Source organism: Monodon monoceros, unplaced genomic scaffold (assembly GCF_005190385.1).
Source record: "Monodon monoceros isolate NGI ecotype Baffin Bay Population unplaced genomic scaffold, NGI_Narwhal_1 Super_Scaffold_7, whole genome shotgun sequence".
In the NCBI taxonomy this organism is placed as follows: Eukaryota; Metazoa; Chordata; class Mammalia; order Artiodactyla; family Monodontidae; genus Monodon; species Monodon monoceros.
The window spans coordinates 29,957,133-29,974,658 of NW_021703784.1; the positions used below are offsets into that span (position 1 = coordinate 29,957,133).

General features: G+C 40.5%; 1 protein-coding gene across 1 annotated transcript in view; it reads left to right on the forward strand.

The window, feature by feature from the left end:
- Positions 1 to 15,498: 15,498 nt before the first annotated feature.
- The window catches only part of MMP20 (matrix metallopeptidase 20), a 51,057-nt gene continuing 49,029 nt past the window's right edge, over positions 15,499 to 17,526 (forward strand). Inside the window, exon 1 of the mRNA XM_029208601.1 lies at positions 15,499 to 15,624. Within this exon, the coding sequence (XP_029064434.1) occupies positions 15,499 to 15,624 (126 nt within the window). The remainder of the gene's footprint in view (positions 15,625 to 17,526) is intronic.

Here is a 17,526-nt window from a genome sequence, read left to right on the forward strand (position 1 = left end):
GGATTCCTCAATGTACACAAATCAATCAACGTGATACACCATATTAACGAATTGAAGGAGAATAACCATATGATCATCTGAATAGATGCAGAGAAAGCTTTTGACAATATTCAACACCCATTTATGATAAAAACCCTGCAGAAAGTAGGCATAGAGGGAACTTTCCTCAACATACTAAAGTCCATATATGACAAACCCACAACCAACATTGTCCTCAATGGTGAAAAACTGAAAGCATTTCCACTAAGATCAGGAACAAGACAAGGTTGCCCACTCTCACCATTCTTATTCAACATAGTTTTGGCAGTTTTAGCCATAGCAATCAGAGAAGAAAAGGAAATAAAAGGAATCCAAAATGGAAAAGAAGAAGTGAAACTGTCACTGTTTGCAGATGACATGATACTCTACATAGAGAATCCTAAAGCTGCTAGCAGAAAACTACCAGAGCTAATCAATGAATCTGGTAAAGCAGCAGGATACTAAATTAATGCACAGAAATCTCTGGCATTCCTATACACTAATGATGAAAAATCTGAAAGTGAAATCAAGAAAACACTCCCATTTACCATTGCAACAAAAAGAATAAAATATCTAGGAATAAACCTACCTAAGGAGACAAAAGACCTGTATGCAGAAAATTATAAGACACTGATGAAGGAAATTAAAATGATACACATAGATAGAGAGATATACCATGTTCTTGGATTGGAAGAATCAGCATTGTGAAAATGACTCTACTACCCAAAGCAATCTACAGATTCAATGCAATCCCTATTAAACTACCACTGGCAATTTTCACAGAACTAGAACAAAAAATTTCACAATTTGTACGGAAACACAAAAGACCCCGAATAGCCAAAGCAATCTTGAGAGCGAAAAACGGAGCTGGAGGAATCAGGCTCCCTGACTTCAGACTATACTACAAAACTACAGTAATCAAGACAGTAATGTACTGGCACAAAAACAGAAAGATGGATCAATGGAACAGGATAGAAAGCCCAGAGATAAACCCATGCACATATGGTCACCTTATCTTTGATAAAGGAGGCAGGAATGTACAGTCGAGAAAGGACAGCCTCTTCAATAAGTGGTGATGGGAAAACTGGACAGGTACATGTAAAAGTATGAGATTAGATCACTCCCTAAAACCATACACAAAAATAAGCTCAAAATGGATTAAAGACCTAAATATAAGGCCAGAAACTGTCAAATACTTAGAGGAAAACATAGACCGAACATTCTATGACATAAATCACAGCAAGATCCCTTTTGACCTATTTCCTAGAGACATGGAAATAAAAACAAAAATAAACAAATGGGGCCTAATGAAACTTAAAAAGCTTTTGTACAGCAAAGGAAACCATAAACAAGGTCAAAAGACAACCCTCAGAATGGGAGGAAATATTTGCAAATGAAGCAACTGACAAAGGATTAATCTCCAAAATTTACAAGCAGCTTATGCAGCTCAATAACAAGAAAACAAACAACTCAATCCAAAACTGGGCAGAAGACCTAAATAGACATTTCTCCAAAGAAGATATACAGATTGCCAACAAACATGAAAAAATGCTCAACATCATTAATCATTAGAGAAATGCAAATCAAAGCTACAATGAGATATCATCTCACACCGGTCAGAATGGCCATCATCAAAAAATCTAGAAACAATAAATGCTGGAGAGAGTGTGGAGAAAAGGGAACACTCTTGCACTGCTGGTGGGAATGTAAATTGATACAGCCACTATGGAGAACTGTATGGAAGTTCCTTCAAAAACTACAAAAACTACAAAAACTCTCACTTTTGGAGTGGCTGTAATGTGGTGGGTTGATGGCTGCAGCATCCTTTGTTTACTGATATGGCAGACAATATGTTCTATTCATACTTTCATGACCTTGACATTTTTGAAATTATAGGCAGTTATTTTATAGAATGTTCTTCAATTTGGATTTGTGTTTTTGGCCAGACTATCACAGAAACTATTGGGTGAGATATAGTGTCCGTTTAATCCCATTACAGGTATGGTAATTTTTTTCCTGAGTAATACACATTTTGTGAGATGATACTTTGTAACCATGTAAAAATCCCCTCCTTCCCTCCATTTCACCCACTAGTTTTAGCAACCCTTGATGTTTCTTGCCTGAATCAATTATCACTAAGATGGTTTCTAAATGGCTATTTTCCTAAAGTCATTGTTTTTTTCCACGATTATTTGTTAGTTGGTTTTCTACTGGAAGGAAGAGATTTCTCTTCTCTTCATTATTAGTTTGTTTAGTTCATAGTCTATCATAGGTTCCTATTTTATTTAATGGACTGTAGCCTATTACTATCATTATGTATTTTGATGCTAAGCAGCATCCCAGATTAGGCCAGAGGGGCCCAACAAGCTAGCTGTGTTCTTTTGACAGGCCTCCATCATTATTTGAGAACTTCCTTGCTACCTGACACCACACGATGTTCTGGGTTCATATTTTCATTTTCCTCCCCCAGCTCTAGAATCTGCCATTTCTGAGAAGTCCTGGTGCTTTTTAGTCGAGGTAGCATTTGGAAAACAAAATCTGGCTGCAAAGTATGCATGTTATAGCTGGTGTATCCCTGTTCCTAGGCTCTCTCAGTGGACACTGATAGGAAATACATATATGTATACAAGTACACACATGCTTGCACATTTGGCTCCATATTTATTTCTGTGTCTTATGAGTTTACACCAATACCATCATTCCCATTTGCTCAGGCTTCATTCATTGTAGCTTCCCTCCTGTCTGTAGGTGTTCTTCTCTTTTCTAATGGTGAGAAACTTTGCTCCTGTTATCTTAGTCCTCGAGGTGTAGTCAATCTCTTGATCCTGCCTCACATACACACACCCTGACCCCTGCTCAAGCTTGCCTTCTCCAAGTTACCAACCCCATTTGGCCTAATTTAATGGCTTTTTGATAAGAAAGGGAGGGAGGGAGAGAGGGAAGGAGGGAGGGAGTGAGGGAGGAAGGAAGGAAGGAAGGAAGGAAGGAAGGAAGGAAGGGAAGAGGGGAGAAAGAGAGAGGGAAACAGGGAAGAGGAGGACGGAAGAAGAAAGAAAAGAAGGAATACAATAGGTTATTTTTTAATGGTGGGGGGGGTTGGGGAGAGAAGAGCAAAAGCCAGTTCAACAGCTAGAGAAAGAGGCAAGTGGATGCCATGTTCAAGGTTAAAGGGTCCTCAAGGCTGCCCTATTTCTCTTCTCCATCTACTCTCTCCGTAGGTAATCTCATCTAGTCTTGTAGCTTCACCATCACCTATACTTAACACCTCCCAAATTTTTATCTCCAGTCTCAACCTTTCTCCTAACTCCAGCTTTACAACCCACTGCCTTCCTGAAATCATATGTAACCGATCCGACACAGAACTCTTGACTTCCCTTGCTCACAAATTCACACCTCCCGTCGTCTTTCTTATCTCGTAAAAAATAATAATTGATAGTCACTGAGTGCTTAGTATGTGTCTGACACAGTTCCAATAGCTTTAAATGCCCCAACATTTAATCCTCACAACATTTCTGGAAGGGATGTATTATTACCGTCTTTCCTATTTTCCAGATGAGAAAAGTGAGGCACAGAGAAATTTGTGCTGCAGGCTGTGTCAGTGACCCTCTCAGAGTCCTTTAGCCTACATCAGAGGTTACCTACAGTCAATTCCTACCTCTTTCTGAGGGCATTTTCTAGTCACAGGCACATACCTGGCCCACGTGGGATAGTCTAGAGGCTTCTGAAAAGGAATGTCCCAAGAGCAACCTCAACCAATGAAGACAGTAATTACTAGATAAATAGCCCAGCTGCCCGCCCCCCTTCCTGGGACAGTTCTGAAGTATGCTCCACATAAGGTCCCCAGTGGGGCAGAACCCCAAATGCCCACAGTGGTAAGCTTCTCATTCATGTACGCTTTATTAGCTTTCTTCCCTCCCCAGGGAAATGACACAAGAAGCCCCTCCTAGCACTTCTGGGGATCACTGCACCTAAATCTTTTCAGAGTCTGCTTTTGCAGGAGACATTAATTGCCCAAAGTCACACATACTTAGTGATGGAGTTAGGACTTAAATCCAGACATACTGCCTCAAACTTATGTTCAAAATCACCATGCTTTACTGCATTCCCTCACTATTTGCTCAGACATAATGAGATTCATTCTTGATTCGTCCATGATACATACAGGCCATCAGCAAGCCTCAGAAGCTCTCTCTCTCTCTCTGTATCCTAGATCTGATAAGTTATTCCCACCAGCAGCCCTGGAACATAAGCATATATCAGAATCTCCTGGAAGTCTTGTTAAAACATAGGTTGCTGGGCCTCCATCCCCAGAGTTTCTGATTCAGTAGGTCTTGATGGGGCCCAGGAATTTACAAATCCCCAAATGATGCTGATGCTGCTGGTCCAGGGGCCACACTTTGAGAACCCCAGTCTAACCACCATCACCTCTTGCCTGGACACCAAGCAGCCCAGCTGGTCTCCCTGCTCACACTCACACATGTCCACAGCAGCCAGTTTTCCTTTTAGACACGTTGGATGCACTGTGGTGCGTATGCTCAATCCCCTCACTCCCAGCGCCTCCCATCACATGGGGAGTCTGGTGCAGGAATCCAAGACCAGCCAAGATTCACCCTGCTGCCGCTCTGACCCCTCCACCACGCTCCCCTCACTCACTCTGCTCTGGCCTCCTACTCGCTCCTGGCTCTTCCCCAGACACACCAGACTCTGTACCACCTAAAGGCTTTGGTAGCTACTGTTCCCTCTGCCTGGAATATTCTTCCCCCTAAATACTGATGAGACCCACTTTCTCCTTACATTTAAATCTCTGCTCAAATGCCGCCTTCTCACTTCTGCATTCCCTGAACCCAGAACAGTGCCTGGAACACACAGAGGACACTCAAAAAACATTTTCGAACATATATAAAAGAAAATAGAAGAGGAGGAAGTGGTGGGGCTGTGGTAGATCCTTCAAAGTGACTGAATTTATTTTACGTGAAGACAAAACTCTAGAGGAAACAAATGGAAATTTCAAAAGAAACTACTGGGCAAGCTATCAATTTCCAGAAATTGCTGATTCCTATACTGAAATAGGTTTATAATTTAGAGAATTGACTCATTAAAATGATTGGGCAAGTGGAATGTGTTCTAATGGGACTTTTGACATCCCACCCCTTACAGAGACTGCTGTAAACACATTTACTATCCAACCTCAAAAGCTCACGTTAGTGATCATTGCGTTACAGGCCTGGGATTTTACAAGAATAGACAAAATGCTAACTATATTGACATGTTTGTCTCTCATGGTACGTGATCTAAGAAAAACATAACTGTTAGCCCTCTGACCCCAGCCTCCTACAACTCACCCCTCGGTGACCCCCTCCAGTCTACACTGTGTGCTTGCTCCTTTCAGAGCAGTCTTTCTGTAAATGCAAACCCAGTCATGTCATTCCTGGGAAAGAAACGCTCTAGTGGTTTCCCATCACAAACCCTTAATGTGTAGATGCCTTAGCCTGGCACACAAGGCTCCATGACATTGCCCAGTCCACTCCTCTCCGTGCCCTTTAAATAAACCCAGCAAGCCCTCAAAAGCCCTTGCTGCTACTGTGGCTGCTCCAGACTTGCTCTGAGCATTCGGCTCACCTTCTGCCTTCTTTGTTTTGCCAACATGTTCCAGCTCTGTGCCCTGGAACCTCATTTCATTCCTGCTCTTGGACCTCAGCTTGGGGTAGGACTTGTTCTCCTGGCTTTCACCATTGCCCATGGCTCACCCAGCAAATGATTCCTGGCCTCTGCCTTGCCGATTCAGTCATCGGAACTGTGAGCGAGAGGTGTCCTCCAACAGACAGGTCTCTGCCTCCCTTTTCTGCCCCATCTCCTGGTTCTGCCCCCAAATAGACTTGTGCATAGAAATACCTTCAATTTCCTAGGAATAGATGCCTTTCGATATCTCCTCACCCCATAATCCCTCAGCTTGGAATTCTCCCCTCCCCACTTCCCTTGCCCAGTCCTCCTTCTGACCTCACCCACCTTGCTGGTGAACTCAGCTGAAGCTCCTCTCTACGGAAAGCCTACCCTGACCCCTCCTTTCCTCCATCCCACTCCCACTCTCAACAGCCCAGGAAGAAACAGGCTGGCCCTCTTCTGCCCTCATCTAGACTCGGAAATACCTCTGTTACTCCACTAATTACACTGCGAGGACACTTTGAGTTTACATCTGAGTCTCTCCCTGGAGACTCTGAGACCATGGTAGATAGGAACAGGTTTTTATTTACCTTTTGTACCTCAGCACTAAGCCTAGTACCAGCATATAGACTAAATGCAAGAGTTTTCGACTGAGTAAATAAATGAAGAGTGGGCAAATGAATAAGTAAAATATGCCATTGAGTTCATCATACAGATTTTCTCAAATACAAACTTAAAGGGTACATGGATATAGTCTCTCAAAGTTTCACTGGTTTTTTTGTGGCGCAAATGTCATACTTTTTTTAAGCATAGTTGATGTACATTATCATATAAGTATAGGTGTACAATATAGTGATTCATAATTTGTAAATTTATAGTTATTATAAAATATTGGCTATATTCCCTGTGTTATACAATATATCCTTGTAGCTTATTTTATACCTAATAATTTGTACCTCTTAGTCCCCTACCCCTATCCTTCCCCTCCCCCTTTCTCTCTCCCCTCTGATAACCACTAGTTTGTTCTCTATATCTGAAATTTTCACTGTTTTTAAAAAAATGTATGGTAGCATTAGAGGAAGATTTACAGATATGGTTAGGTATAAGGCCTTACCACCTTAACACTATTGTTGTTGTTTCCCCAGGTTTTCTTTTTTGCCTTTATACTTTTCTTTAGCAGACAGAAACAAATGTGCCCAATTTTGTGTTTTCCTTTTTTGGTTAAAATTGTTCTTTTAATATTTTATGCACTGCTATTTCCTTTCTAATGACTAAATTATATAACATTGAATTGTCATCACTTACGTAACCACTTCCTTATTTTCAGACATTTAGATTGTTTCCAAATTTTTGCTCTTATAACTAAGAATAAAATAAACGCTTTTGCTTTTATTCTTTTAAATTGATTTCTCACTGAAAATTCTTAGGAATATGCAATATGTCCAAAAAATATGAACCCTTTTATGGTTCTTGGTATATAGTGCCTTTTAGAAGGATTCTACCAATTTGCAATGTAAAGGCACATTTTTTTGTCACAAAGATTCAGGCCATTTCTAATATCTTACTCCAAGTTCTCAATCTTATTACAGGAGAAAACTTTAAGCTCCTAAAGTGTAAAAACAATGTCTCATATCTCTGTACTTCTAGTGCCTAAAAAATGATTGATGCTCAATAAATATTTATTGAATATGTGAATGAATGCAGGTATTCATATATATATAAAATCTTCCCTTTTTCTTTCTCTCCTCTCCTCTCCTCTCCTTCTTTCTTTTCCTGTTCTTGGTGAAGATAAACAAGTTGGATTCTGCTTCTGCAAGGGGCTGGCAGGCCCTCTTTGAGCTTCTCATTCTCACAAGTGATGCCAGATCATTTGATCATTTTCTGTATGGTGTTCTGAAGGTAGTCTTTGGTTTCAAATACACTTTTTCTTTCTTCTATTTTTATTCCACCTGATTCTAAAATATTTTTTTACCTAGAAATTCAGAATATCAGTTAATATTATCCTCTATTCTTTTTTTTTTCAATGTAACTGTCTGATTTAATGTAAAAGTCGGGGTAATAAGAAAGGTATTAGAAGGCACAAAAATTAGAAACAAAAGTTAGATCTCTGGTATCAGATAGCCTAATAATTCACATAGATTATCCTAACTAATCTACAAAAATGTTAAAGCTAATAACTGCATTTAGCAAATTTGGAGAATATAGTCAACATTTAAAAATCAAGTAAGAACTATACAAGTAAATTTAAAAGTACCAGAAAGTAAAGCAAAAGTGTTTAGGGATAAGTTCAACAAAACTTATAAAATAACTCTGCACTAAAACTTACAGAACATTGCTAAGATAAATGACAGAGGACCAAAATAAATACATGTTCATCAAATTAAAAACCTATTATTTAGATAACCATTCTTCCATAATAGATTTTTTTATTAACATCTTTTTTGGAGTATAATTGCTTTACATTGGTGTGTTAGTTTCTGCTGTATAACAAAGTGAATCAGCTATACGTATACATATATCCCCATATCCCCTCCCTCTTGCATCTCCTTCCCACTCTCCCTATCCCACCTCTCTAGGTGGTCACAAAGCACTGAGCTGATCTCCCTGTGCTATGTGGCTGCTGCCCACTAGCTATCTATTTTACATTTGGTAGTGTATATATGACCATACCACTCTCTCACTTCATCCCAGCTTACCCTTCCCCTTCCCCATGTCTCAAGTCCATTCTCTACGTCTGTGTCTTTATTCCTGTCCTGCCCCTAGGTTCTGCAGAACATTTTTTCTTTTTTTTTTTTAGATTCCATATATGTGTGTTAGCATATGGTAAATGTTTTTCTGACTTACTTCACTCTGTATGACAGTCTCTAGGTCCATCCACCTCACTACAAATAACTCAATTTCATTTCTTTTTATGGCTAATATCCCATTGTATATATGTGCCACATCTTCTTTATGCATTCATCTGTCAATGGACACTTAGGTTGCTTCCATGTCCTGGCTATTGTAAATAGTGCTGCAATGAACATTGTGGTACATGACTCTTTTTGAATTACGGTTTTCTCAGGGTATATGCCCAGTAGTGAGATTGCTAGGTCATGTGGTAGTTCTATTTTGAGTTTTTTAAGGAACCTCCATGCTGTTCTCCATAGTGGCTCTTTCAATTTACATTCCCACCAACAGTGCAAGAGGGTTCCCTTTTCTCCACACCCTCTCCAACATTTATTGTTTGTAGATACTTTTTAATTTATTTATTTTTGGCTGCATTGGATCTTCATTGCTGTGTGGGCTTTCTCTAGCTGCAGAGAGTGGGGGCTACTCTTCGTTGTGGTATGCAGGCTTCTCATTGCGGTGGCTTCTCGTTGCGGAGCACAGGCTCTAGGCGTGTGGGCTTCAGCAGTTGTGGCTCGCGGGCTCCAGAGCACAGGCTCAGCAGTTGTGGCGCATGGGCTCAGCTGCTCCGTGGCATGTGGGATCCTCCCGGACCAGGGATTGAACCCGTGTTCCCTGCACTGGCAGGCGGATTCTTAACCGCTGCGCCACCTGGGAAGTCCCTATGTTTGTAGATTTTTTGATGATGGCCATTCTGACCCGTGTGAGATGATACCTCATTGCAGTTTTGATTTGCATTTCTCTAATGATTAGTGATGTTGAGCATCCTTTCATGTGTCTATTGGCAATCTGTATATCTTATGGAGAAATGTCTGTTTAGGTCTTCTGCCCATTTTTGTACTGGGTTGTTTGTTTTTGTGATATTGAGCTGTATGAGCTGCTTGTATATTTTGAAGATTAATCTTTTGCCAGTTGCTTCATTTGTAAATATTTTCTCCCATTCTGAGGGCTGTCTTTTGGTCTTGTTTATGGTTTCCTTTGCTGTGCAAAAGCTTTTAAGTTTCATTAGGTCCCATTTGTTTATTTTCATTTTTATTTCCATTTCTCTAGGAGGTGGGTCAAAAAGGATCTTGTTGTGATGTATGTCATAGAGTGTTCTGCCTATGTTTTCCTCTAAGGGTTTGACAGTTTCTGGCCTTACATTTAGGTCTTTAATCCATTTGGAGTTTATTTTTGTATATGGTGTTAGGGAGTGTTCTAATTTCATTCTTTTACATGTAGCTTTTCCCATGTAGTTTTCTCAGCACCACTTATTGAAGAGGCTGTCGTTTCTCCACTGTATATTCTTGCCTCCTTTATCAAAGATAAGGTGACCATATGTGCATGGGTTTATCTCTGGGCTTTCTATCCTGTTCCATTGATCTATATTTCTGTTTTTGTGCCAGTACATTACTGTCTTGATTAGTATAGCTTTGTATTATAGTCTGAAGAAAGACCTTCTAAACTAAAAATATATGTATCATTACAAAATGGAGTATGATATGATTTATGGGTTAAAGAAAACATTTTTACAAATAAGGCATTCAAAGTGGAGTATATTTACTGGGGAAGTCTGCAAGAAAGACTGTGATATGGCTGGCTGTGGGCTGGAAGGCCAGCTGGTCGCTGATTGCTTGTAGCCTGCCTCACTGGAAGGCATTCATCCAGCCTGGGGCTGAACTCCTTGCAAGTCAAGAAATGTAATCATTTATGAGAGCTAAACTCACTAGAGATTGAGATGTAGAAACCAGAGAAAGAGTTGAATCATTTGCAATGAGAAATAGCATCAGTCAGGGAGTTTGGGCAGGTTGGCTGGCCGCCCTTCAGTGTAGGCAAGACTCGTGGGAGTGCTAGGAAGCTGCCTGGCCACGGGGTCAGCCAAGTGGTCCACCTCCAGCCAACTCTGAGCCCAGTGTTCCCTAGGACACTGCGTGGCACATGCATCAATGTATGTATTCCTGTAACTGTCAAGAACACAGATTTTTGAGCTCTGACAGATTTGGGTTAAAATCATGGAGCTACCACTTAATATCTACATGCCGTTCAACTAATTATTCACCTTACCTAAGCCCAAGTTTCTTCATTTGTAAAATGAGGTGTTCTATAGTTGTGTGGAAAATGTACATAAGGTGCTTGGCTCAATGTCTGGCATATAATAAGGGTTTAATAAAAATTTCAATACCTTAGGGTAATGCTACACACCTTTGTTTGATTCATTACATGGATTAAGGAAAAATTTCTCTCCCTAAGGGCAATCTTATTTTTCTTATTCCTAACTTTAATCATTCAATCAGTTACTTATTCATACATTCATTTATTCAACAGCTGTTTATTGAAAACCTATTTTGTACCAGGCACTGTTTTATGCACTAGGGATATTGCTGCAGACAAAAGATAGAGTCCTTATCCTTATGGAGCTTACATTCTAGAAGTGAAAGACAGACAAAACACACTTGAACAATATATAGCATGTCAGTGTATACATTTAATGATGTAATGCTTTATTTTTTCCACACAACTGCTATTTTAATCAATTGTCAATTCAATAGCCGATGGTATCTTAGAAGTAAGAAAATGTCATATATTCATTTTTTATTAATCCTTCACAATATTTCTGTGGAATTTTTGAAAATCATGGCAAAAAGCAATTCTGTAGTCTCCTATTTATGAACTGGACTGAACACTAAGCATCCATTTAATCCTCTCAACATCCCTTGACATAGGTATTATCCCCACCTCGCCCCCACACCATTTGACAATGCAGGAGTAGTTTAGGAGGTTTCACAGATTGTGGTAGACATTTTCTGGGTTTGGTTTTGATTTGTTCTTCGGTTGCCCAGCACCAATTTTCTCTCTGGGGGATATCCCCATCTCATATTTATTTATTTATTTATTTATTTATCTATATATAATTGGTCGTCTCTATGGAAGCTGTACTGCCTCTTAGTATGGAGGCCTGCTTCTTGCCTCTGGACATCAGGGTGAGGGCACATGACCCAGGCCCAACCAACAGAATTTCTCATTAAAGACTCTGAATGCTGAGGGAGTGAGAAAAAGACATAGAAACAAGAGCAGCAGTAGCCTTGACTGTCCATCTGGAACATTGTCCAGTAGTAAGAGACAAGGGTCCCACAACTGATCATTCCTTGGCTCTGGTTTCTTCTGCCCTTAGTCCTGCTGGTTCTTCCAGCCTGATGCTCCAGGCTTCCTGGCAGTTCTCTAAGCTACCTGATATCCTTTTTAAAAAAATGTTTTCTCTTAAATTATCCAAAACTTGTTTTCATAGCTTAAAACATAATAACACTGACTAGTAATATATCTAGAAAGTGACCAAGTCAATATTTAATTCTAGGTCTGTCTAAATACAGAGCCCTTTAATAAGTCAACTGGGCAATCAGTAATTTATTCAACAATTATTCATCAATGCATAACATGCACAGCAGGCACCATCTCAGCAACTTCAATGTTGAGGATTTACTAAAACCCCTATGGAATCAAATTCAGCTAGGGCCTAGAGAAAAGCAGTTCTTTGCAGTAAACTTGATTCTGTAATTTAAAATGCTTATCCTCTTACATTAGTGGTACATGGAAACTTTAGTTCTGTGTAAAGTTCTACAAAGTCTGCAGGACCCCAAAACATCAACCCTGCCCAGAGCCTACCAACCTCCTGTTTCATGTGTATTATTTTTATAATCTGATTTTTCTACAGATGCTATGCTTTCCACATTTCTCTGTGATACGGGCTCTCATTCCATTCCCTTTTAGTCATTGACTTGCTTTGATATGATCTTTTTAGGTTAGAATGATTTGGATTTAGTTTAGATTTGACACAAGAATGATAGAAAGAAAGGAAACTTTTGCTCCCCTGTGAAGAGAGAAAGTCAGGACAAAAAAACACCTAGTGAGAAATTACCAGCTTGAGTTTGTCACTTTGGAAGGGTCAAAGGTATTGCCTAGCACTGGCCTTGAGGTAGTACCTACTCACATTAATGTGTAAATGACTTATAAGAACATAAATTGCTACTCCTCTTCAGTTTTTGCGCTTAACAATCGAAGTGTCATACTTGGGAATATTGGGATTGATTTCATGCAATTGAAGAGTGGATACTGGAATCTTCTAGAAATATCTAGATCATACCTTATAAGCAGTTATTTACTTCAGTCTACTTCCAAAAATGGGACTTAGCAAATTCTTTGGAGTTCTGGAGGTGAGAGTATTTTCTCTCTATAGGTCCGAGAATTTCTTGCCTTCGTTCCTTCACTCCCTGCCTGCATTGGGGCCATCATAATGAATTGCAACAGTGGTTTGGGGAGAAATTGGGGGAATGAGATGATCAAATAGAGGGAAATTTCAAGGACTCATTCTCTGTTTTTCAATTGTGGCAGCTGCTGTGAAAGTGTAGTAGTAGCACTGCAGAGGACAGGAGAACATATAAATGCAAATTTTGAAAGATTGTTGTCATAGTATTTTCCTTTACTTAGACCAAAAAGAGACAATGAGTATATGTTTGTACATTCATTCATTCATTTATAAAACAAACTTACGTGACTTTTATATCATTCATTCTCCAAGGAACTTATAATTCAGTTAGTTGAATTAGTCTACTAGATCTGTGGTTTTCTTTCTTTTTTCTTCTGAGGATCATGTTTTGTGTGCCTCACAGCATATAACAGAGATGATGTTCACATGTGTGACAAACTCTCGTTGAGTACCTGGGGTTATTCACTAGACACCATACATGGCCATAACCCCACTGTTTTCTCTTCATGCAGGAAAATGTGTCAGCATGCAAACAGAGCAAGAGAGAGAGAGATCACTATAGTAATAACTTTGAACCTAGCCTAAGTGCGAAAGTAAGACATTTACGTATTTTTATCATTTAACAAATAATAGTATTAAATTATTTGCAACAGACTTCACAAATGACTTTAAATACCAGGTATGTCACCACTAAGACACACTGCTGTAGATGGCAAGGGCAATACTGAATACTTTCTGTGACCAGGATGTTCTTGGCACTTTGTATATATTTTCGTTTCATCCCATACTTCATAATCCTGTTTACTCATCTACTCCAGTGGTTTTCCAACTTTAGCATGCATCAGAATGACCTGGAAGGCTTGTTTAAATGCATCTGCTGGGCCCCATTCCCACAGTTTCTGATCCAGTAAGTCTGGGTGGGGCCTGAGAATTTGTATTTCCAACAGGTTTCCTGGTAATAGTAATGTTGCTAGTCCAGGAACTACACTTTGAGAATCATTGAGTCATCCACTCATCCATTCAAAAAACATTAATTAAAAGCCTACCTGGTGGGACTTCCCTGGTGGTGCAGTGGTTAAGAATCTGCTTGCCAATGCAGGGGACATGGGTTCAAGCCCCGGTCCGGGAAGATCCCACATGCCACGGAGGATCCCACATGCTGCAGAGCACTTAAGCCCGTGCGCCACAACTACTGAGCCTGCGCTCTAGAGCCTGCGAGCCATAACTACTGAGCCCGCATGCCACAACTACTGAAGCCCGCACACCTAGAGCCCGTACTCTGCAACGAGAAGCCGCTGCAATGAAAAGCCTGCACACCACGACGAAGAGTAGCCCCTGATCGCCGCAACTAGAGAAAGCCCACGCATAGCAACGAAGACCCAACACAGCCATAAATAAATTAATTAATTAAATAAATTTCAAAAATTAAAAAAAAAAACTTCAGAGTGAAATAATTTAAGAACAATTAATTCATTTTAAAAAAAAGCCTACCTGGTGCCTGGTAACAAAGTAAAAAGATAAATTGAACATTATTCTGTAAGAGCTGACGTCTACTGAGCACTCTGCTGAGGGCTTTGTTATGATCTGATTTACCCCTTTATGACAATTCTTCAAAGTAGGTACCTTTTCCCCTATTTTTCAGGCAAAATTACCACAGCTGAAAGAGATTAAGTAACCTGCTCAGTCATATGGACAAGTGTCAGAACTAAGACTTGAACCCAGGTCTACTGGATGCAAGTGACACCCACAGACACCATGTCACATGCTATGCTACCTCTGTAACATGAGGGGCTTACACACAGTATTACTGTCAGTCTTTTGCAGATTAAAAAAAAAAATGATGTTCAGAGAGGTTACATAACTTGCCCAAAGTCACCCAGCTAGGAAGTATCTTAAACAAAATTTAATCTCAGTTTGTCTGATGCCAAAGTACTTTTTCCACCATACAACACCATTTCTCCATGCTATCTCTAAATCAGGATCCATCCAAATCAGAGCCAGGAACAAGAGTATGACTCCAGTTAACCAGAGTGCACAGAGAATGGGGAATTGATGGTTTCGGTTAATGAAGAACATCTCTCTTATGTTAACTTATTCAAAAGCTTTCTAACAAGTACCAGTGCACCTTCCACCCTAAGTCAGCATGGTATAATGTAATGCTTCCTTGATGATTCAGGATCTTACGTGTCCCAGAACCATAATTATAAAGAGCATTTGTTTCTGAGAAATGTCCAAGTGGATACAGAAGAAGGTGAATGGGGTAGATGTGTGGGGAGCCCAGAGGTAGAGGACAAGTTAAAGTATATTCTACTCATTTACCTTCTCTGCCAGCAGAATGGAAAAGCCCCAAACTGAGACTCATCAAATGTTTCAGTTGATGTGGGTTCAAATTAATCACGTTTACTCCAATTCATGTAAGTAGCTGAAAACTGCATTAAAAGTGACTGTTTTTCTCGTTTTGCCACTTGGTACATTGCAAAGAGTGAAGGTTCCCTGACTCCTGTGCACTACTGTGTTACCCCGTCATCAGTGGAGAAAGGAGCTGTATAATTACCTTTTGAGACATGAATCATCCTTGCTCTGAGGGCCCAGACCTGTTTGACTCTATAAAAGCAGCTCAAGGTCGAAGTGCAAACGTGCACTGTCTGCCATCCCCCGGGCTGCTATAATTACCAAGCCACCAGGAGGAGATGAAGGTGCTCCCTGCATCTGGCCTTGCTGTCCTCCTCGTCACGGCTCTGAAGTTTTCCACTGCAGCCCCCTCCCTATTTGCAGCCACCCCCAGGACCTCAAGGAACAGCTACCACCTCGCACAGGTTTGTGAATCTTTGCACAATTCCCTCTTCCCCCTCCTGCCCCAGAAAACCTAAAGGGGATAATGAGAAAATAAGGAAAATCTGTTATGGCTTTGAAATCATCTTCTAAGTCCACTAAAGTCTAATGGATATGATCCCCTGTACAGCTAAGGCTGGTGTCTAGTACACACTGAGTGCCTGTGTTGCATGATTGCATAAATAAATGAATGAATGTCTATCCAGGTATCTTGCTGCACACAGAATTTGAGGCGGCTAGCAAAAATACATGCATTACAAAAAAAGACAAAAGAAGTATTTGAGGAGCAACGTAGGAGGAAAAATAAGGGCAGAAAAATAAAAATCAAAGTGTAAGATTTGCACAGTAGAGGTGGGTCGGAAACTTAGTGCTAAGATTCCTAACAGTCGCAACAGAAAGATTTCCTGTGTTCACTTTTTAGAAAAATGGCTCTTGTACTCAGGGCAAACTTGATCAAAATTTGAAGTGAACCGGGCTTCCCTGGTGGCGCAGTGGTTGAGAGTCCGCCTGCTGATGCAGGGGACATGGGTTCGTGCCCCAGTCCAGGAAGATCCCACATGCCGCGGAGCGGCTAGGCCTGTGAGCCATGGCCACTGAGCCTGCGCGTCCGGAGCCTGTGCTCCACAACAGGAGAGGCCACAACACTGCGAGGCCCGTGTACCACAAAAAAAAAAAAAAAAATGGAAGTGAACCAAGTTTTTGCTGGGTAGCTACCTGCTTCTCATGTGAGGGTCTCTCCTCTCTAAAGCATATTCACCAAGTACCTTATTTACTTACAATTTCTGTACCTTCCCCTCCTTTAAAATCTCTCCTGACTGTCGGAGAGGATCTGATAAAATAATACATATCAGAATTTCTTCAAAGACTAAGTGTGACTCAAAGTGATTCAATGTATATTTGCTTCCAAGTGTTTTGTTTTTAACATTTAAACGGAAGTGGCGAACTTTAACCTTAAGAAACAAGTCTTCAATGAAGGAATTTCCAACATTCATGAAAGGTGTGTAAGTGAGATGTTTTTGCACCAGGGCCTTTGTTTCAAGTGTCTGTCAAAATGATAGCACATCTGTGATTGCCAACCCTGCCTCAGGGTTGCTTTCCTACCTGCCAGGCTACACCTGGGTACACGTTGCAGAGCTGATTGTCACCTGTACACACCGGCGTGTCCCTACTGACTGTTTACACCACTCTTCCATTCTAATTGGTCCATCCCCCTGCCACACCAGTCGTTAAACATTTTGAACATCAGCCCTGCATGTAAACAGCACAGTGGATGCCGAGCACAGACCTGTTGAATTGAACTTCCTTTGACCTGAGCCCACTTTCAGACGAACTAAATTCCAAATAACATACCTCACAATACTGGGGGTCTATTTCAAATTGTATTTTGCTGGTGCCACCAAGCTTTGAATCTCTTCTCCCCAAATGTAATCTTCCATCACCCAGCCTCATGCCACCCTGATTCAGAAACTAGAAGCTTTGGGACCTCCAGAAGGAGGGTCATACTGAGGCCATGGCAGCAAGCTGGAATGATCAGGGCAAACCTCTCAAGCGGATCCCAGTGCCTAGAAAGAATTACTGTCCCATCTTATAGTTTATAGAAATATTTAACAACTTAGGCAGCCTTACAATACAACAAATGAAATGACATGAAAATAGACTTATTTCATAAAAATAGCTTAAGTTCATTCATTCAGCAATTATTTATTGAAAGTTTACTGTATGCTATGTGCCAGGACCTGTTCTAAGCACTGGACAAACATCAGTGAACAAAACAAGTCAAGTCCCTGTTCTTATGGCGCTGGCATGGGGATGATGGAGGAGTGGGAAGATGCTGGGAGGAGACAAACAAGTCAATCAATAAGTCCCCAAGTGATATTAAAAAATAA